Consider the following 22,968-nt stretch of genomic DNA (forward strand, 5'->3'; position numbering starts at 1 on the left):
GGCTGCGTTGATAATGTCACATGTGGAAGATGGACTGATGTGTCTGCTTGCTTGTAATTTCACTGCAGCAGCTCTATTTGACAAATCCTCACTCAGTGTGTGTGTGTGGGGGGTGTGGGGTATATTTGCGGGCATATTTGCGTTTAATCGAGCATCCACTTCTCCATTCCCAAAACCCAGAAGTTATTTTCTGATTCCAGTGCACTTTTAAGTGTTGCAGTTCACTTTTTTTTTTTTTTTTTTTGCAAGCCAATGTTAGTGTGTGTATACACTTGGCAGCATGTGCAAGGGGATTTACTTGAGTTGGCTCAGTAGTTGTTACAAGTGGAGGAGCTCTTGAGATGTAGCTGGTGAACTGAGTGGTGTTTTGGGGGGGGGGGGGGGGGGTTAGCGAGTGCCACTATAGCTTAGCAGGGCAAGTGTATTTTTGGTGCATAGAGTGAAATGACAATGAAAGCATTCTATTGTTGAAAAGACTCACGTGTTCTCGTGAAAACAAGATTTTTTTTTCAATTATAATTCATTGGCCTTTACATATGAGACTTGCAGGAAATGATTTTGTAATGCAATTTTCTAATTCTCTTTCAGTATTGAATAGAGCTTTTCATCTGTTGGTCTTACTGTGAATTTATTATTTATATGATACAAGAAGCTACAAATTAGACATTCATATTAGGATTCATATTTTCCCCCTTTGCTTTTTACTCTGGCTCATACCTTTAATGTACTCCCTTATGTGGATTTCTGACAAGTGCTTTTACATATTAGATATCAGCTTTTTCTTCTGGTAAAGCAGACACATTATGGCTTACAGAATATAATGAAATGATGATGAAAGAGTTGTAACCATAGCTGTACTGCTGAGGATAATTATTTTTGATCGACGCTGTCAGAGAGGTATTTAAAATATGTCAAAGGTTGAACACAGTCTGGTTCAGAATACTTGAAAACATTGCTAATGTCATCATATAAATACAGTGTACAAATTAGCAAAACAGCAATATTACCAAAACTATGAAACAGTGAATTCGAATGTTGCGCCACACTTATTTTTTAACAACTTTTTTCTCTGAAGAACAAAAAGTTGCATGTAACAATAACTGCACCTTAAATTTTTGCTACCCCTTTAGCTATGTGATAGAATATTAGACAGACTTCCTGGGTTGTATCTAAAGCAACCTAGAAAGAATTGACCTGACAGTTTCATGTAATATGACAAAATTGTAGAGGTAACGATTCATTGATTAATCAACAAGTAGACAATTAGTCGTTAAGTATTTTTGATAATTGATGAATCGTTTATCTTTAAATGCAAAATTGTCCAAATGATAACTTCACAAGTATAAATATCCGATTAATGTAGCTTTCCACAAAAGTTGGACTGATTATCTTGATGTGGAATCAAAATAAATCAATTGCTTTTTCAAAGAACAATCAATATTTTTGCCAGTTTTTCTGGCATGCTACAGGCAAAACCAATTAATGAATGACATTTTTTTTATGGTCGTCAATCTAAAATAATGCTGTTTTGAAAAAAGGATGGACTTATATCCCATTAATTGATTCATCGACAAATTAATTTATATTTAATAAATGGTAAGTTGCAGCTGTTAAAATCAGCATAATGCCAACCAGCTTGCTTAGAGCAACTCCATTTCTCAAAACAGCCTTTTTTTTTCCCCCTGTTAGACTTGTGAAATTCTGCTTGTGTTGACCTTTGCAAGATAATCCTCTCTCGCATCAGGCCTCAAACACCTCCATACTGCGAAACAACTTTCAGACCCCCTTGTGTTCTCTCCTCACGCCTTTTCTGGCTCTCTTTCACCATCGCTCTCACTAGCCAAACACCCTTTTGCACACACTTTTCCTTCACACACTGCGAAATAGCCCAAACTACTCCAAACACACGCCTCGGTAGACAAAACCACTTTAAAAGCCAGACCGCCGAACGGTCTGCACGTAACCTGCTGAATAAAGTGCTTCCATCCCCTGACATGTCTTCTTGATATTAGCCTGGCAATATGAGGCAGTGGCAATTTCTTCTCCACACTCGACGAGGTGATATTGAGCTGGGGAGGAGGGAGTTGGCAGCGGTGGGGTGGTGGTGGTGGTGTGTGAGTGTGTGTTATGCTCAGTGGAGACGAGAAAAGGAGAGAAGCAAAAGTGTGTGTGTAAGGAACGGTAGGAACAAAATGTCATAAATCACACATGATCCAACATAGTGGCAGTGAGACAAAAGGGTGAAAGCCTGAGAGGAGAAAGGCAGCGCAGGGGAAGTCGGCATTATCTGCCCGGCCGACACACAAACACGTCGCTACAGGTGACGGATTAGCCTGGACTGATCCCGAATTTTCCAGTGTCTCACCAAGACCCCCTCAAATCCCCCCTTAAAAAGACACTGAAATACTCACTGTGAAATGAATTGATGACACCTTCTCTTGCAAGTGCTCTTTGGATTGCTTTAACTACTTGACTGCCATGAATTCCCTCCAGGGCTTCCAACTTGAATTGCTTTGTCACTTGAAGCTGGTCCCTTATTTTATAATTCATAACAGTGGAATGTCTATTTTGTGCTGTTTTGCTGTAAGCAACAACAAGTGAGGTGGCGATGTAGTCAAGTGATTATTGGCCCTGTTGGTCTGCGGTTGTAGGCTATAAAGTTTTTTATTGCTATTGTTTCTTGTTGCTTTAAACCACTTTTACCGCCATTAAAACCTTTTCAGGCATTATAATCAAGATGCGTTATAATTAAATGGTTTCATTTTGGCCCTCTTCCAGCAAAGTTTCCTCCCCGAAGCCACACAATAAACATCTTTGCTAAGTAATTCCATTTGTAGTTCATTCATGACCTGCAGACATCCATTTAAGGCCTCCAATCAACATGTCATTATAAGATAAATCAATTGTTGATGTGGTTTCGAGGGTCTGCACTTAATTGACCTATGTCAAAGGCTTCAGCGTGCTTGATGACGGTTGAATTCATTTTATCATCTACAATTACAATCACAATTTGCAATCGAAGACACTTGAGTTTATGTTTCATTTCTCCTCCACAGGTGTCTTCATTGGACTTCATGGCAATGAAGCGCTCACAACTTTACGGGATGGCCAATAATCCTTACTCGAGCCCACAGCAGTCAGCGGGTGGGCCTTACACTCCTAGCCAGCCGTATACTCCGCCTCCCTCGCATCGTTATCCAATGAGCATGCCGGGAAGAGGTCAAATGGGCATGGGTGGCATGCAGTATCCTCAGCAGCAGGTATGTTCACTAAACAACATTTTTTTGTTGCGTAAGGCAATGACAATGCATTGTTAGTTTCTGTAGAAAAATTAATAAGAGATGATGCAATAGTCAGTTAATTGTCACTCGCTTCAGGACCAAAACTAGTTCATCAACATCAAATAGATTCACTCACAGTGGTAGGAGACATCTGATCCGACTTTTCAACTGTCATGCAGTAAACCATTTGATGGCAATATTATTTTGGGGAAAAAAAAAAAAATCCTATAATTTTGGTCTATTCAGTTCTGGCCAGGGACATTTTCTATTTGCTTTGCATTGAAATGCAATTGAATACATTTTTACAATGTTAAAATGATTTACCTTTGTGTCTACTATTTTATTCAGCTCAACACTGATATCTGAATAATTTTTTAATCAAAAACTGTTTACTTTTGAAGACACTGTTATATATCAATCAAGATTAAATAATTACAAAACCTATAAATAATTAGACTTTTTAATCTATTCCTCATAATCAAAAAAAGATTAGAAGTTAGGTTTTAAATGTGGTGCCCTTTGCTTGTGTATAACTGCTCACGTTCTAAGGGTATGTATAGATAATGCTAAAAAATAAATTTGGCTCAAATGTAAAATTTAATGACATTGGGACCATTGTTACAAGATGAGATTTGCGATTCCTACATAAATGTATGTCACTGGAGGCCCTCATTCATACATACTGTATGTCCTCATTCAGACAGAGTCCGCGTTAACATTTCACAACATTAAAGCACAACATGTAATGTGGTGAGCGTGAAAAGATTTATGATTGCGGTGCTAAAGCTGTCTAATAACAGTCGTTTGTGGTCGTTGTGGTTTTATGAAATGCTTCACCGTCAAACAAGTTTTTTTTTTCCTTGCTCCTGGAAAAACATAAATGTGACATCCATGGTTGTCATCAGGCAGTAACAGTATATTTTTTCCACCCTTGAAGGCTTTATAGGTTCAATTTGAGACAAGGTCTAAATTACCAAGCAGTGTGTATCACAGCCTGTGCTGGTGTCACTTCTGGTCATCACTCACTTTTCTTTAGACTTCCACCGATGGGGTAGCTGAGGTGATGCTCGGAGTAGAGGGTGTACATTTCAACTTTATCTTTCTCCCATTAAGTGTTTCATTTCATATTTCTATGAGCTGCTCGCTTGTTATCAACAAGTGTTTTCGTGTGGATTACTGCCCCACAGAAACATCACAGTGCAACACAATGAGCTTGTGTTGGAGACAATGATGCGTCATAAGTAAATCGTATTTTTGCGCAAGGATGTGAACATTTAGTAGAACATCCGCTTAGTATTAGTTGCATTGTGTGCTAGTAGGTTTGTAGAACATTTACAGAATGAAGTCAAGCTTCTTATATTCTATTGACTTCTGTGTGTGCGCTCATGAGCGAGTGTGTGTTTGGAAGATAGTACGAGACAGACTGAGAGGTGCACAGTGTCCTATGCTGCCGCTGCCTGCTATTTACTGTGACAGCTTGGTCGCTTCCATTGGACTTGGACAGCTCACACTGAGGCGAGTGAGCTTCTAAATATAGCAAGGCCAGAGAGAGAACGAGCAGTAGAGGGAGAGGAAAACACATTAGCATGCAGATTTCTTGCATTTTTAATGAACATTAAGTAGATACGCGTGCTATGTATACTGCATGTGAACAGTTAGACATTCTGAAAAAAAAAAAAAGATTTGCAATAGCAGGCTTTCGAGGAATATGGAGATTTTTATGTGCGGGGAGGTGTCGCAACAAAATTCACAGCAGATGCCAGATTTGGCAGCGCTTTGATTGCCGCATTGAACATTGACCTTAAATATTGATTTGTCATTGTTGTCACTATTGCAGCGACAGCAAATGATGTAACAAAAACAACTATCAGGGGCAATCCACATTATTTCCAAATATCTCATTTATTATTGTACTCAAGTGGGACTACTGTTATCTTAGAGTTTAAAAGTCAAATGTAATAATAAACGGCTGATAATCCAAATAAATCCCTATCGATAAAAAGTACAAGGGGTATGTGGAATGTGACGTGGTAAAAGGTATACTCCATTAAAACTACTCTGACAAGTACAATTGATCCCAAATGGTTTCTTGAGTAAATGTAAAAAAACAAATATAGCTTATTACTACCCACCTTTTATTAGTAGAACTTCAAACTCACTGATATACTGTTACGATGTCCTCGGACTCCCAAACAAATTCTTTACTGAATGAAACGCATGCAGTTGTGAGCCTGCAGGGAAAGAAGTTGTCGTGCAAGATGTGTGCATGCCATGAGACCCGATGCCATAACATACTGTCACTCACACAGTCAAAAACACATCCGTTGGACTATTTCACGTTGAGCCCCTCTAGCGTATTACATAGGGGAGGCCGAGCACCAGCATAGCAATCACGGCATAGCGCTATGGAACGTAATTAGTTCAAATAGAATTAGTTGTTCACTCTGGCTATAGCCATGGGAACTGTGCTTCTAAAGTTTCTAATTATCTGGTACTGGCTTTAAACGCAGCACCACCACCACCGCATTGACTGCATTATTGCAGCTGCTAGAAATCTAGCGCACAGTAATGACTTTAGAGGAGGTTTAATTCCACACGCTCGCATGAGAATAATGAGCCTCACCTACAGAAATAAGGTCAGAGGTCACATCAGAGAAAAGGAAAAAAAAAAAAAAGGTGGCGTGCTTGATATCGATCGCCACCATGACTTTTAATTACATCATGGTAAAATGGAGAAAACGTGTGTCATAGGAGATGTGAGAGGACCCCCATAACTACCATATCTTGTCGTCACATGTTGCCAAAACAGTTCAGGATGTCAGCCTCGCTATCTTGACTGTATTGGCAACACAATCCCCCATGATGCATTGCGCCTCAGGGCTGAAAACCCAGCTTGTCACAGCCAAACATGCTGCGATGTTGCCAGGCAACCTGTCACAGATATGTGTCTACCTCTGTGAATTGCCTGCTGTGTGTGTGCGTGCGTGCGTGCGTGCGTGTGTGTGTTGGGGTTTAGTGGAAGGACAAAAGGTCCTCTGCTTTACACTATAATTAAAGCCAGCTAAAATTAGGCCTTTCCTTTTTATAAATAACACATCTATAAAAGTGTAAATTGGTTAATCCTTTGTCTTCCTTACTGCGTGTGTACTGTGCAGAGAATTTTTTCTTTAACAATTATTTATTCATAATACTGTATAGTTTGGATTGTCACAAAAACGAGAACACTCCTCGCATTTTTGTAAATATTTTATGATCCGTGTATGTTTTCATAACACAACACTGAAGAAATGATACTGCTGCATTGTAAATTGCATGTATACAGCTTTTATGACCGTGTAAATATTCAATCCCCTTAAGTTTACTCAACACAGCCAATGATGTCCAAATTGCTGGCAACAGAGGAGAAGAGTGAAAATGTCCATCTTCTCAGAAAAAATACAATAACATATTCATACCAAATATTTTTAACTTGAGTAGTATACTCGATTTTGTAAAATATAGTAGTCTCACACGCTTATACAGGAAGTGTATCCTTGTACACATCTCACATGATCGTACATGCATTCATGCACATGTTCTGACACATTCCTCACTCTGCAGCTCGCTGACATTTGGCTAAACCTCTCCTGGGTTGTTGCTTGGCTTAATCCCGTAATAAGAGGCAAGCATAGACAAAGATTTTAGTAATGATGGCTCAGGAAACACACTGCCCCTAAGCCTGTGTATCATACATTAATGCATGCCTGTGACTGAGTTAGTAATGTGTGTATCGATACTCAAGTATCGATACCTCAAGCTGAATGATTTTAGGACATTTTTCAATTTGGATTTCATTCACGATTTTTCTCAAATCGAGATCCAGTAATATTTAAAAACGATTCAGAGAATTTCATCAACACATTAAAAGTTATTACTCTAATAATGTAAGTACACCAAACGGGGTGATCCATGCAGTCCTTTTGTGGTTATTGAATTAGTTTAATTGAGTAAAAACTACTTCAGGATGTCAAAGTATATATTGTGTGTAAAAATATTATTTCAAACTAAAAATGAAATTGGTAGCACCGAACATCTCGAGACTGTGTGAGAACATGAGAACAAACTTGCAGTATCTTAACCGTATTTGAGTTTATTTTGTATTTTAACCAAGTACAGCATTTTGTGTGTGTTATCTGTGAGAAATGCTTCATAAATAAAATGTACTTGGAAGAAGTGAAAAACAAAAGTAGAAGAAAGAGCAATGTGTCTTTGGGATAAATGACAAGCCACATGAGAGAAGCGTCTATTCGGGAAGTGGAATGAAGCTGAAATGCAAAAAAAAAAAAAAAAAAACCCGTCCAATTTCAAGCATAATTTCCTGTGATGTCAAAGTTGGCAGACGAAGAGGAAAGGGAATTTGAAGGAAAGAGTGTTTGATGTGAAATAAGGGGAGGGTGGATTGCGTGGGAGGATGATAAATAAAAAACAAAAACAAAAACAAATATCCTGGGCAATGAAGACAGAAAAAGTGTGTGAGATTCCGTGTGAACAAAGAATAAAGGTGAATATGTCCAAAGGTCTTGAAGAAACAATCAGCAGTATTGGCTGTTTGTTTCTTTTTTCATGTGGAACAGAAACCATTTTCTTATATCACAGCTGGAGTGAATTTCATTTTCCATTGTAACAGGAACACATGCATGAATCTATTGTTACTTTTACAATCAACACCTTTTGCTTCCACCTTACTAGCATATTTCCTGATAAAACACAAATAACATGATTGTAATCTGAGAAATAAGATTTCACACTATTAATGTTGTGGGTCAGTAAGTTGTTTTATTTTCAAGCAACATTTTCCAATGCCTTTGTCAAAGAAGATTGTGTTCATAACTGTCCTATCCTCCGAACTGCCCATGAGGCTGTGATGTATTACCTCATTAATCAGGTATTTTTTATTGGCGGCAGCATCTCAACATTTGCATATAATTTTTTCAGGGAATAGCAATTTCTACCTATTATAGACAGTGCCATGAAAAAAAAAATCATGTTTTGGCAGTAGTTTTCCCACTTAAATGTTTAAGATCATCAATCAGTCAAAGTTAACCCAAATAAACAGAAAATCAGGCATGACTCCAGCCGTGGCAGAGCTAGAGGGGGCCCGTGGGGGCACTGTAACGCTGAAATATGCTTGGACTTCCCAGCTCCGAGACCAGATAATTGACTTTTGGGTATTTTCCGTTTTTTACAGGAACTATTTTATACATTTCCACCCATCAGCTGAAGACATCTTTGTCAACAAGCTTTAGCAGCATTTTCTGAAGATTTTGGTGGTTTAAATTATAATTTTTTAAATCCTTGAGTAGCTGTATAATGAAAGGTGTGTTTGGGTTCTGGTGTTGAATCCATAAACATACAAAGTTGACAAATTTCTTTTAACCATCTAAAATGTACAGCAATCTATCTAATGCAGGATATTAAAATCTATATTTTCTGCACAATATGCATGTTAATAATGTGTTTCATTTAGGCATAGTAGAAGTTCTTCAAGTTTGCGTCATAAAAATACAACTTGCAAAATCCTCTCCTGTCCAAACATCATCCTGTGGTATATTGACTTGAGCGCAAGAGAGATGGGTATTTTACAACATTGATTGCGTCCTGGAAGGAGGAGGTGTGTGTGTGGTGCCGGGTTGTCTGGGGGGTTAATGCAGCCACCGCTACAGCCTCTTACCGATGACTGGGAAGCCCAGATAAATCAGCCCCTCTGCCAGGAAGGCTGGAGGGGGTAGAAGGGATGGAGATACAAAAGGGACCACTCCAACCTCTCGGTACCCCTCCCTTTTTGAAAGGCTCTTGAAATATTGAATGCTTGCTGTTCAAAGTACCCATCTCATCCACGTGGTCACACACTTGTGCCTATGCTATTTTCCTCGAGAACTCAGACTTGCACTCCTTGCCGACACGCGGGAGCCGAGGCTTTCTCCTCTTACAATTACAGAACACATTAGGGGGGGTGTAAAGGTGGGGTTGAAAAAGGACAGACGAAAAGATTGAAAGAGTAGAGGACAGCAATTTGAAAAAGGCTGATTAATTAAAGGTTCCTCTCTGGCTGCGGAATAGATGAAGTTTCAGAATCAATTAATTAGCAAGCTAGCCTACGCACATCAATGGCTCTAATAGCCTGCTCTCATTTGTAACTTTTATTACCCCTCGACTGTGGAGTGGCTCTCAGCCAATCACACGTAACGCTGAGCCAATGCTGCATGACCATTAAGTGAAAGATGAGAGTGAAAATCTCTCCCATTTTACTCGGTTTAAGTGATCTTATTTATTTCAATAAAGCAGACAAGCGGGATTTTGTTTATGTCTTCGCAAGTCAGGTTGGGCATACACATACTGCCCCCCCCATTTTTTTTTTTTTTTTTTTTATTTCACGCGTCTAAGACCGTAATAGCAGTTGCCGCTGTGTCCTCTAGTTAGTCTGTCTTTCTCATAGTCAATCTGGGTTACATTAGGGCCGCAATGATCATATGTCTGCAATTGAATAATGCAGTTTTCAGATATATAATCATATATATTTTTGGTAGGTTAAATAACAATTATGAATACACATTAATATGAGATATTTAACTTAGTAAGAAATTGTCATTAAATAATATAATCAACTGCTCTTCTTGAATTTAAATTATGCAGAGCACAAAACTGTATTTTTGTGGATAGAAAAGTTATTTGATAAAATTTGGGGGTATGAGACTCAATAATGTCAGAAACACGGCAACACTTTTGCCTACTAAAACAAAGTGCATTAGCACCGAGCCCGCCTCGACCGACGAATACTTGTGGGTTCTGCCCAGCAAAGCTTTTTAGGACTGCCTTGGCATTTGAAATATTGAAATGAATTAAAAATGAAATTTCAGTTTAGGTCCTTAGTGCTTTTTGATAAGGTGCAAAATGTCAATTTTGCCTTGCAAACTGTATTTCAAAACAGCTTATTTTGAACCTTGATAATAGGCGCAAGTGGGTTATGTCTTTTAAAAACACACTTATCATTTTGTTATGTCTTCTATTAGTTGCTTGAGCTACAAACTCTATCATGCTCACTCAGGCAGGTGAGTTGATGTTTGGATTTAATACAATTTAGTGTTGCATGCAGGCAAGGCTGTAATACATCACAAACTGCATGTTTCTGAGAGCTGCATACTCACTGCTCCCTCTTCTGTGCTCTATATCTGCCTATTGATAAGATAAAAGAGCAGTGAGATGAAAGAAAAATCACATGGGGGAGCATGGAAAATAAAGGGGGCGAAGAAAGTCTCTGTGGCTTGCAAGGGGATTATCCCATTTTTTTTCTCTCAATGAGAATTTGTCTGATTTTTCATCCATACTAAAATATTCTTACACAGGTCAAGTCTGACGGAGCAGAGATTTGAAAAAGCATCATTAAAACATATCTGAGAAGTTAAATTGAAATGATACACCATTTGTATGGCTTAGTGCCAAGCACAGAGATTCAGTTTAGGCCTGGCTTGGAATATAAAGGGGTTAACAGTTGACCTAAGTATTATTAGCCCAAACTCTTGTTTTTTTCAACCAAGACGTGCTGACCTCAACTTTGCTTGATTTTTAATTTATTCAGAAAAGAAGATATGGTATGAATTCTTATAATTAGTAAATACGGCTTTTTAAAAAAAATACAAGAGGTCATAAAAAAGGAATGAACGTAGCTGACAAACTACAAGATGCAGATGATGTCGATGTCGTCGATTGCAAATGTGATGTAACCAATTGGAGCTCACCTTGCGCCTTTTGCGTTCGTCTACGTTGTCTGTCATGTAGTGAGCCAGACCTTAATGGTGAGTCTGCTGTGTTGCTCACTGGCTAAGTGTTAACAAAATAAAACAAAAGATTATTGCTGATTGAAGAAGTATGTAAGAGCCTTACACATTTTTCATATCGTTCTTCTAGTCTCATAATTTAATATTCTAAATCATTGGCGAAATATTTTTTTTTTTCTAAGAACAAGTATTTATCTCTTCTTACCATTCACTTATTAAAGGCTAAGATGGAAAAACAACACCTTGTCAATTCATACCTCAGGGACACTTTACACAGCTTCATTGCCCAAGAGGACTGCTTTACTGATTGAGGACTCACAAACAGACTAATGTTGTAAAGATGAGAAGTGGTGCTACTGATCCTTTCAAAGTTGGCAGTGTCTGTACTGACCCCGAGCCACTTGACAGTTTAATGTGTCAGCATCATTTAACGCATTGGCACATTAGCGTGCCAGCAACTTAGGCAGCTTCCATTGTAATAGCCTTTGGTGATGCTCGTTCACAAGCTTGTTTTTTTATTTTTGCTTTGTGCTACCCTCCATTCAATATCCCCTACTTATAAAAAGTTCAAAACAGTTGTATAGGGCAGTTTTGTGATTAGTCGTAATGTCGTAAACAAACTTCAAATAGCCTAAAAGCTTTCTTTAAATGAAGTAGCTGCCGACTCCCTCTGTTTTGCATACAGATCCGTTTTTGACTCTCAAATCACATTTTCTTTCACCTTCCTCTTTCCTGCTTCACAACCAACCGCGTCTGCCTGTTTTGGCCTCCGATTGGGGTCAGGAGTTTAGTGGGGAAAAAAACATTTGGAGCTGATGGCAACGGGCCCAGAGCCACTTGCAAAAACCTGCAAGAATAAATGGCGGTTCACTCACAGCAAGCATTAACACACAGTAAGCATTAACCTCCGTCAAAATGTCTTTTTTACAGCTCTGCCTGCATACACAAGCAGCACAAGTCAAAGCAATCCAACAACAAAACACGTCTGACAAACCCCTTTTATCCACCACATGATATCAATGTGACAAGGATTTGACCTTCAGCAAAACAAGGAAGGATTAAAAACAATGGTTCTTTAGAAATAAAAGCTGTATTGGAATTGGAGTAAACATAGTACATCACATATATGGAATATAGTTTCTATCTGTCTGACTTGAACAAGTTTACTGTTATCATTTTATCATTATTGCTGCGCTACGGACTGTGTGTGTCTTCAATTACAGGGACATTACAGATTCATAATTACACTGATCACTCCAGCGAGTCCATTATACTTCTGCTAGGTAGTCCAAGGGCTTCACCTGCACTGAATTGAAAGAAAATGAAAAGGGACTGCTTTGTTTGGCCAAGGAGTCACGTCTGCTGGTCAGTCCCACTACGGCGCAAACACCCTTTTCTAACTACGCCCGTCAATCATTTAACCAATTTTTTTTTCGAAATAAATAAACATAAGTCTAGAAAAAAATTACATCTTATAATGTCTATGTATTTAATGGGCTAACCGTAATCATAAAACGTCAAACAACTGCGTCCTTACTACTTTGGTACATCATTAATATATATCTTTATCAGTCTGCACAAAAGGAATCTGATTTCATGTGCAGGCTCATGTTAGTGCTCTGCATATCACAAACGTACCCTCCCACCTGCAAGGACGCCTCATTCCTTCAGGAGTCAACCCCCAACCACTCTCCTCCATGTACGAGGATGGAGAAGGAGGGATTGTGAGATCAAAAGGAGGTGCAGAGCATCAGGAGTGCCATCACCTTGGGGGAGAGATACGAGGACAATGACGAGTGCTGGTTATTTTCCGGATGTTTAATCATGAGCTTGTTGATGCAGATCAACCCCCCCCCCTCCCTCCCACACACACAACTTGACACGCTTTTTGTTTGGGGCTGACTATGACCCGGAAGACAGGCATGTTCCTGTCTCCAGTAATTTTAATCTGCATTGGATAAAGAAAATGTGCTGATCATGCTGTTTTTGGATCTCTCAATGGTGTATCTGATGATGTTACAGTGCATATTTATTTGTATGTGCACATAAACACAGTCGAACTTAAGTGCCCTTTAGAGATGACAATGTTTATTCTTTATAAACGCTCTTCATTTTTTTTTCCCGAGGTCGTCCTCAACCTTGTGCTCGCCTCTCTTTCTTCATCCCTTTTCTTTCCTCGTTATGTCCACATATCTCAATGTCACCATCACTACCTTATCATGTCAAACATCACTCCATGCACAACTATAAGTCAACATCCTCCCCATCTATCTCCTCTCTGCCTCACGCACTGTCTCGAGTGTTTTTCATTTAATCTTTTAACCTGTCTGTTGCGTTTAGTCGTCTACGGTGTGTAACTGACTAGACTCTGTGTGGACCTGTTGTGTGTTTTGGGTTGGCATGATCGGTCCACTGATCGGATGACCCGCAGTCAGTCCCCAGTCGCTTGCCAAATAGACAATATTATGTTTCTTGATCAATGACCCAATTTAATTACAAGCTGTATGTTGTGCTGACTTTTAAAAGGTCTATTGGGGGAACACAACCCACTACATCATATCATTGGCAAAGTAACTCTGTTTTTATTCAGTTTTGCAAGACTTTTATGATTGAGTTTTTCGAAGTTTAGCAATGTTTTCATGTCTTTGGGGTTTTATATTACATCGCAGTCTCTTTGCAGTTTATGGTGAATTTGCTTCGCAGGATGCCTATTATGTGTCATTTCACACCGAGCATCTGTTGTCATTTCATTATATTTGACAGTGTATACATGCCAAGACACCTTGGGTGAAGCACACTGTTATGTGCTCTGCTGCACCTGTGTGGAGGGAAAGGAAAGGCAGAAAATTGTCTTCTTTTCAGTGCAGAGGTGTTGTTTTTGTTGGAATCACCAGCACACCAGGCTGACTTATCTCTGCATGTATATTTTTCAGTCGAAGTGCATTTGTACACGCTTGTTCCGTACGGGTACACTGCATATAGGGGAGCAAACACGGCTGTGTGTTATGAAAAGTCATTTCAAGTATTGTGCTGTTGACTGGTCATTATTGTTATCTGCCATCTTTATAAAATATTTATATACAGTTTTTTTTTTCAGTTTTTTTTATTATATACATATATATATTCATTATTATTTTTTATTTTATATATATATATATATATATATATATATATATATATATATATATATATATATATATATATTTTATTAACCACATTTTATTTTGTAATTACCCTTGCAAGTGACTAAATGCATCAACTAGTCTCATCATTGAACCCACATTTTCTTACGATTATGTTTATAAGTCAAAGCGAGCCACCCCCGCTTCCCCATCCCCTGCAAAACAGCCTTTGTAATCGTACACGTCATCTTTCATTAATACACATAATTACATGTGCAAAGTGCATTTCAGAGCATTAACAGCACAAAGTGTGTATGTGTGCGTGTGTGTGGTGCGTTGCCCTGGCTGGCAGTAATGAATCCAGTGGAGGTGTTGGCACGAGCAAGGCCACGCTATTAACCTCTCTGCCAGCGAGACTGATCTCACCCTGTCTGTCTCGAAGGCCTAATGACACACTCGCACAATGAGCGCTACACACAGACACACACACAGACACACATGCACTAACCTGTCCTTTCTAATCAAATTCCTATTGAAGTGGAATGTATTCTATATTGCCCAATCATCTCTATTGAAAGCATCATTGTGGCAATCTCCATGGACGATTTCTTTTCACCACCTCCTCAAAGGAGTTACTCTCCAGTACTATTTCACAAGTATTAATCTCCATTTGCCATAGTGAGTCACATCATATCGTGGTTCGCACCAGTATCAGTTTAAACGGGACTTTTATGTGTGGGTTTCTTTGCTAATATCATTCACAATAAAGCTACAAATGTGCAACATGTGCTTTTGATCTTACAAGACCTTACTAGTTGTTACATTATGTTCATGATCGGAGATATAAATCGTCTTGGAGTTTTTCCTCTTTGTAAAGAAGATTTAAGGGGACCTCTCAGGGTTTATCTCATGGAAGTGGACGTGAAGTAGGAGCTTTGCACCCAATACGAATTACAACCACTGTCGTTTAAATGAGATTTTGGCCGGGTTGTTGGTTGGATGGCGTAAACGATGGAATAAAAAAATAACATGACATGAAGGGGGGGAGAAAAAAAAAAAGACATGAAACGTGCTGTCATATTGCTTTACCGCCAGCTGTAAATGATGTTTAGTCATCTGTTTGGATTTTGTGTCTGCGTTTGTGTGTGAGCGAGACAACCCACACCTCCGCAGAAATCCTTCGAGGGGTGGTAGCACCTGGCTGTGTCTGTAGTCATAACAAATGACAAGCCGGGATTTAGACTACATTTGAATGTGCGCCAGCCTCTCTCATATTCTCTCTCCTAACCTGCATGTAATGCAGCAGCGATGCTTGGCAAGCTACTCTCAAACTGCATCGTCCTGGAAGGCCCCGGCTCATTCGCATGTCCCTCATTAGTGTTACGGCCTAGGACGGGCACGTCGCACTATCCCATACACCTCATCCCAGCTGCGAGTTGGAGATAATTTGAAGAGGATGACACATTTGGCGAGCCAGAGGACATTACGTTAGAGTTCTTTGCAGTGCGAGTTCATTAGGCACAGGACTGCTGGGAGTCCGCCGTCAGCCTGGTCTTGCTAAATTCAAATCCTCTAGCCAAGGGACATTCCGATGAATCAGAAAATGGTTACGAGCCCGTTTTTGCTGCCCCGTGTGGGATGTATGTGTGTTTATTTTGATCCTCCGTCCAGCTCGATCTCTCCCGAATGTGATTGCTGTATTGTATCTTGCTTCACTATGCTTTTGAGTTTTGGAATTTGAAGCTGACAACGTATCTGCATTGCTCTAGATTTAAAGGCAACGTTGAATCTTTCTCATTCCGGGATATTTTGTCATGGCAGGTGGCGCCGTACAGCCAGCAGGGGATGGCCGGTTACAGCCAGCAGCAGGCCAGCCAGCAAGGAACACCGCCCTATTTCAGTCCACCCCAACAGACCCCTCCGGGTCCCAACCGGAGCAGTTACCTGCAGTCACGACCACCGCCTCAGGTAACAACACACACGAGCATACACACTCACTGACCACAACTAGGCATACCCTAATCAGATCCAAAAGAAGACTAAATATTCTCCACTTATCCAGATAACACTTGATGACACTATTAGATAATTTTATTGATAACTTTTGTAGTATTGTTATTTGGTGTTTTTTTTAATTTGTGATTATTGGCAAACTACAAACACTATGATACTAATGTTGTCAAATACCTCCCTGATAAAAATGCTTCTAAAATTCTTTTTAAAATTTGGAATAAGTTGAATCATTTATTTTTAAGGTATGCTGTGATTGTTTAGAAACAAGTTTCTACTCTACTGCACATTCTTTCCATTTAAGTGCTCATACACGCCGTAGGCAAAAAGTCATAGTTCATAAACAGCCTAGCACATACAAAACTAATCATAGTGACAAAGGATCTGTCACACATATGATTTTATTCTAACTTGAATAGCCAAGTTCAATCTGATGCTCGACATTTATTTATTTTTTTTCTCTCTGAGTCAGAGGCAGGGTTCAAGTTCACATTGTTTTGGAGTCCAATGTCGGCTCCCCATGTGTTTTCCATCCACTGTGCAGCCAGTGTGGAATGACTGTGGCCTGGATAGAAACAGAGCAAAATAGTACAAGGAGAAATAACACAGTAAGATTCCAATGAAAATGGACAAGAAAAAAAGAACTCTGACAAGACAGGGTGAATGAAGCAAAGCAGAGTAAATATAGATGAAATTTCCAAACTCTTGTAAAAGATTAGTATGAGAGGTGAGGTTTTAATGAGTGTAAATTGACAATCCTAAATGTGAAACATCTTGTGGGAGTATGAAGCACAACTCTGAAATCCATGGCCAGCTTGACATTTGGCGATTGCATCTATGTGTTTTCATCATTAGCTGATGATGTGGCAACAATTGACCCATGCTGACATTTATAGACCAGGTACACCGCGTCCACTCGACCATTCTGATTGGCAATAGTTCTTATTGCACCTGTGCCGTTCAGTGTTCTTTATTGGTCATCATGTGAATACCTATAGGTGACCAGTGAGCTTGTTTTTATCTATTTGTCATTAAGTTTAATTTTATGATTTATGTCACATCAAGCGCTTGTTAACATCAGCGAAAGGCAATCGGCATCATTAATGGGTGGGTGTTCTCAAGAAAGCTTTTCTGCTGGGTGTCAAAGCAGTTTTTTTCGTTTTTTTCAAGAGAAAATGAACACTTTGAATTGTGAATCTATGTGATGCAAATTATGGCCTTAAACCAAAATGATAATCTTTCACTTTCTTTTTTTTTTTACTCCCCTTGTTTTTTTCTGTGTTAACTGAAACAAAAACAAGGTGCATAGAGTTGTCCGTTTCCAGAATAGACTTTCTGTTGTCATTGTTGTTGTTTTTTAGGATTTCGAATAATCTGAAATGATTCATTGATAGAAAAGCACGACATTTTTCCACAGATCAAAAAGTTAACTTTCCATCGATTTTAGTATTTCAGAGGGTGGAAATAATCGAGAGAAAAAAGGCCTTGTTGTCCATTTAGGATTGAAGAGTAAACATGGCTTGAAATTGAACCTACACAGTTTATCTAGCTAGGATTACAAATAGAGGATTTGGTGGTCTTTCATATCAGAGCTGCTCTTTTCTTCGAGTGAGTCTTTTGTGTCAGTTTTGTGTTCGTGCGTCAGCGTGAACATAAATTGGCCAAATGTGCTGCAGCAATTCTGCGCTGTGAAAAGGTCAACTGGTGACCTTTATTTGTGATTCGGGGCTAAAATGAGGCATGATGTGAGTCGCGCTGAACAGATTACACATACGCACGTGCGCGCACACACACACACACACACACACACACAAAAAAAATTGCAAACCCACAGCAGAATAGGATGTCATTGTGGTTTAGACCCATGCTTTTTGACCCGACATTAAATTGAGAAATCCAAGTTGCAACGTTCTTTATGTTGATCTTGGGGCATTCTGCGCCGCATCCCACAGCCCACTTCACTCCCATTAACCCTAGCCAGAGGACATCTTCACACTGATGGAACCATTCCAGCTTCCTTTGACAAAGAATTAGCTCTGCAACCAAGCACTATTAGCTAGTTTAGTAGCAAATCGAACTGAAAATAGCACATTTCTTTGAGTCGGTTGTACTGCTGTGACCTCATCTGATTGCAAGGAGCAGCGCAGGTTATAATGTCAAGGCTGAAAGGACAGACACAAAAATACTAGGGAAGTAAGATTTGAAAAAAATCATGGTGTTCTTTCAAATTGTCTCGACTCTTCCTGTCTATCTTGCGTTTGAAGAAAACCATTTTTATTATGAGAGGCCTTTTCAGTTTTTATGTAGTAATCCAACACACATAAATCTATTTACAGCCTTTTAAAAAATGCATTATACACTATTATGCGATGTGGCTCAGTATTTTGTTGAAGACAGATTTAAAATAATGTGTTTTGGCTCATTTTATAAATGTTGCCGTGAGGTTTTATTTGGTTTGTAGAAAAGTTAGCTCAATTGCCCCACCCCTTCCCTTCTTTAATGTTAATCGTCAATGTTGTTACTATCTGTACGTTCAACCCCATAAAAATCTAAATGTGAGTGTGTGAATGATCTTGCTTTAATTTCAACAATTTCAGATATATTTTTTTTTATGATGTTTTTTTTATTGAGCACTTAAGTGTGGCCGACCTAAAAACTTGACAGTGGCCAGCTGCCATGTTTCAACTCATAACAATGTCAGAACATGTTACTGGAGCTCATGTGAATCGTATTAGCACCAAGAAACCCTAAATTTATGCTTGGGGAATAATTAACATGTAACAGAATACAGCTCAGTTATTTTATAGCCTGGTATAAACTGTAAAATATGTCACAACGTTGTATTTGGTTTGAATTTCAGGAGGCAAGTCATTCCATATGAAATCCATCTAGACTCAAGTAAAGCCCATCCATCCGGCTGTGAAACACATCCCACTTGTCCTTTCCTCTATTGGTCTTATCTATTTCCTGTTCCTGTCGTGACAGTCGCCTCTTGGGAGCTGTTTCCCACTGATTGGAGGAGACAAGCTCCCTTCATGGAAGCCTACTGAACTGATTCAGAGGTTTATCTTTGCCCCACATTTGTGCCGAGCACTGTAAACATAGCCAATCAGCAAAATGTATTTGCACATGAAAATAAAATGTGCTAATTAGGTTCAATGTGTCTAAGATTGTGCAAGAACACTCACACATGGAAAACATTGCTTTGGGAGAGTACATTTTTAGTCCAATGCTGTTGGCTTTGTGTTTTTGTCCATAAACACTCTTTAACATTTTAAGTCAAATTGCCAAACGCAAGGATAATACCAATATTGTTTATGTGCAACAAACAATTTTCACACAGGAAATTAGTTAAGACAAAAACAAAATCAGCACAAGGTCAGATGTGATGAAAAATTTGATTGCTTTTATTCCACACCCGCCTTTCACTATTCTGACCCAGTCTACATTTAATTACTTCATTTTCTTTGGAAAAAGAAGACTTTTTCTTGGATTAAAATTAGCCCAAAATAAACATTGCACTCTGTGTGCCGGTGAATCTCCTGCGTGGTTTCCCTTGCACTACCAGTTTGCCATTTTCCTTTTCTTTCCACTCCTCCACCTCCCCTGCTTTTAATCACACCGGGTTAATTAAAAGGTTGCCGAGTCTTTCTACAGCCTGGCCCCTAGCTTTACAACCCCCTTGCTGTGGTCTGCTGCCTCCTTCAGCTCCCCCCCCCTCGCTGCACACAAACACGCACGCGCGCTCTCACGGATATTGGAGCTCACCTTGGCTATGGGGAGGTTGGACGAGGAGGTTGAAGGGACAAGACAGAGGAAATGAAAGTCAGCGAGGAGAGTAAAAAAGGGGTGGTGGTGAAAGTGGCGGATAAACCGCATGTGGGAGGGGCGCCCAAAGTTCAGTGTCATTAATTGGTCACCATTTGAATATTAAGTGAAGAACTCTGTTAATTAGCGTGATAATAAAAGTGCTGCTGGCTGGAAGGGGATGGAAGGATGCGGGGACGATGGGTGACTGCAAAGGAGGGCAAATGGCAGCTGAGGAGGAGAAGCAGAGTGAGGCTGGGTGTCGGGTGATAAGGAGGAGAGAGAGATGTCCGTGGGTAAAGGTCTGGCAGTGGTAATTTGCGGAGAGCTGCGTTAATTGTCATAACCTTTTAAATGGCAGAGTTTATCTGAGCCCTCTAAATGTCCCCACGTATCGCCACGGCAACCCAAGGCCTGCTGCATTCAGATTGGCTCCCTTTGACGAGCACTTAAGCTTGATGAATTTTACATATATGCATTGGAGGCAGCATGTCAAACCATACTTACAGGACACTTGATTAGGGACACCTGCAGAATCTAATTATGTGGTGCAGTTTATATAGCCTTTAAAATTTGCTACAATTTTACTAATATTACTCCCATTGAAATAACATTAACAGATCCAACTGGAGAGCCGTCCCTCTTAACAATGATGACAATGTTCTATTTTGACTGCGGTATAAATCTGACAATGTGGTGACAGGTTGTGCTTTGCAGCTGTTGAAGCAAAATAATGTAAAAAAAAATATTTTCTTCGAAGTATAGTGCAGTTCATCTCTGCATGTTCCTTCCCCTGCCTTTTTTATACTTGGCTTTCAAAGTAGTTTGTGTTTTCCCTCCACTCTTGAGTGACATTTGCTAATTGCTCTAGCGCAATCCACCTCTGTTATTTTTTTCGTCATTTTTTTTCCCCCCGTTTTTGATTTGTGTTTGTTTTTGTGTAGCTGTACAACAATTCAAATGCAAATGACCAAAAATGAGAGAGGTGTGTTGGATTGGTTAGGACAGTCATAATGGCTTTGAACAAAGCCAGGCCAGTAGTTAGCAGCGCAGCACCCTGGGGGCCTCATTTAGCTGCCATTTGTTAGGAAATGCCGTTTACATTTGTTCCTGGATACTGACTTCACAGACAAGGAAAGAAAACACACACACACAAAATGTCAAAGTCATGCTTGCCAATGTTTTGCCATTGTTCCTCCATGTTTTAGCAAAAGTCATGTGGGTTTACTCCAGTTAGCGTGGGTGTCCTCTTTAATTTTGAGCCAAAGCAATTGAAGTTTGTGCACAATGGTACAGCAGTTTATGGGTGCATTGGTACTGATGACGGACAGATCATGAAAAATCTACGTTTTAATATTTGGTCCCACAACTTTAGAACTGCCAAGTGTCCCGATTTTGGCGTATTTTTTTATGGGCTGTTTCCTTATGTTCTGCTCTTACGAATGAGTTGAGACTGTTCTGGAGAGGTGTGTTGTTGTTTTTTTTTTTTGCATTTATAAAATATGTATTTTCACAATGGAGAAAAGATGAGATAAAATTGCCATTAAATTAATGTAATATCTAATTTTGTCCTTATTGCACAGCACTATTTTACTAAAATTGAGTTGGAATGTAGGTCATACATAATAAGTTAATTTATTAACGAGATGTTATAAATTGTATCAGTGTTATTTCTGGTAGTGTGTTTTGTTTTCCGCACTGAAGCACAAGTATTCTAGACATAATCTAAATATTCCTGACAAAATATTCACAATTTTCCTGAAAGGTGATGATAGGGACTGTCATCTCTGAACCTTGTCAGTATATCTGACATCATCTGAAGGGGAAGATTGGCGCACACACAGTGACACAGTGTGTGTGTGTGTGTTTAAACTTGTTTTTATCTGTTTATATAGGCAGAAGGAAATGCTTGCTTGTATGTGGCTATACAGTGCAGTATTTGTGCCCCGTGGCTTCTTGTGCAAAGGTGTGGTGAATTGCTGCATTTGAATCGGTTTGAAGGACACACACACACTCAGAAGTGGAACAGACCGTGTTTCAAATGGACCCATTAAGATAGACACACACAGATATACACAGGCGGTTCCATGGCCATTTCCACTTTTAATGGTCACCTTTGCCGTGATGATAATAATCGTCTCCAGCCTGGCATGAATGGCCATCATTTGCATGAACTCCAACATTGCTTTTTTTTAAAAGCTTTCACAGCACATGAAAGTAGATCTGCTCTGTTAATCAGTATGTAAAATATGGGTTGCTTTGTAGAATAACAAACCCTCACACAATACATGAAAGAAAAATATGTTAACCACACCATGATTCTTCATAATTTTTGTAACACTGTCCAGCTCCAAGTCAGTGCTTCAATTATGGTTGGGTCAGTGTAATTATCATGGACATGCGTTTCAAAGTCAGTCCCATATGGTTGTTCTGTGTTCATGTGTGATCGCTTCTCGTGATTTTGCCAAACGGCCGTCCTTGGTGTTACGGCGCAGTACGTTAATCCACAGAATGACTGACTTGCATCTTCCTGTGTGTTTGTTCCCTCTATCGCTTTGTGAGTTGGGGCCTCTTTCCCAAAGACACGCAATTAAGCTTAATGTTTAATGAATATTAATGGTATTAGTGTCAGATTTTGTGAGATGTGCATCTTCCAAGGTGCTGTGCAACAACAGGGACGACTAATTCATTTGGTAGTCATGAGGCTTGAGGGGGAGGAAGACACAAAGAGGAAGTGGGTGGGAGCTGTATTGATGAAGGGAACAGTGGCACAAGGGGAAGAGAAAAACAAGCAGATGTTGACGGTAAGACAAGCCAATGGCTTGTCTGGAATGGATCCAAATATTTATTTTGAAAAATCCACCAAAAACCTGACCCCTATTCATATTTTTAACTCTTAATCTTAAATGTTATTACAAAAAAAATACCAATACA

General features: G+C 39.4%; 1 protein-coding gene across 4 annotated transcripts in view; it reads left to right on the forward strand.

The window, feature by feature from the left end:
- Positions 1-22,968, forward strand: part of arid1b (AT-rich interactive domain 1B) — a 126,481-nt gene that overhangs the window by 24,210 nt on the left and 79,303 nt on the right. For all 4 annotated transcript variants that reach the window (XM_085931236.1, XM_085931239.1, XM_085931237.1 and 1 more), the window contains 2 exons: positions 3,057-3,260; positions 16,039-16,185. In XM_085931236.1, coding sequence (XP_085787362.1) covers positions 3,057-3,260; positions 16,039-16,185 — 351 coding nt within the window. The remainder of the gene's footprint in view (positions 1-3,056; positions 3,261-16,038; positions 16,186-22,968) is intronic.

Source organism: Syngnathus leptorhynchus, chromosome 15 (genome assembly GCF_054491065.1).
Source record: "Syngnathus leptorhynchus isolate UIUO chromosome 15, UIUO_Slep, whole genome shotgun sequence".
In the NCBI taxonomy this organism is placed as follows: Eukaryota; Metazoa; Chordata; class Actinopteri; order Syngnathiformes; family Syngnathidae; genus Syngnathus; species Syngnathus leptorhynchus.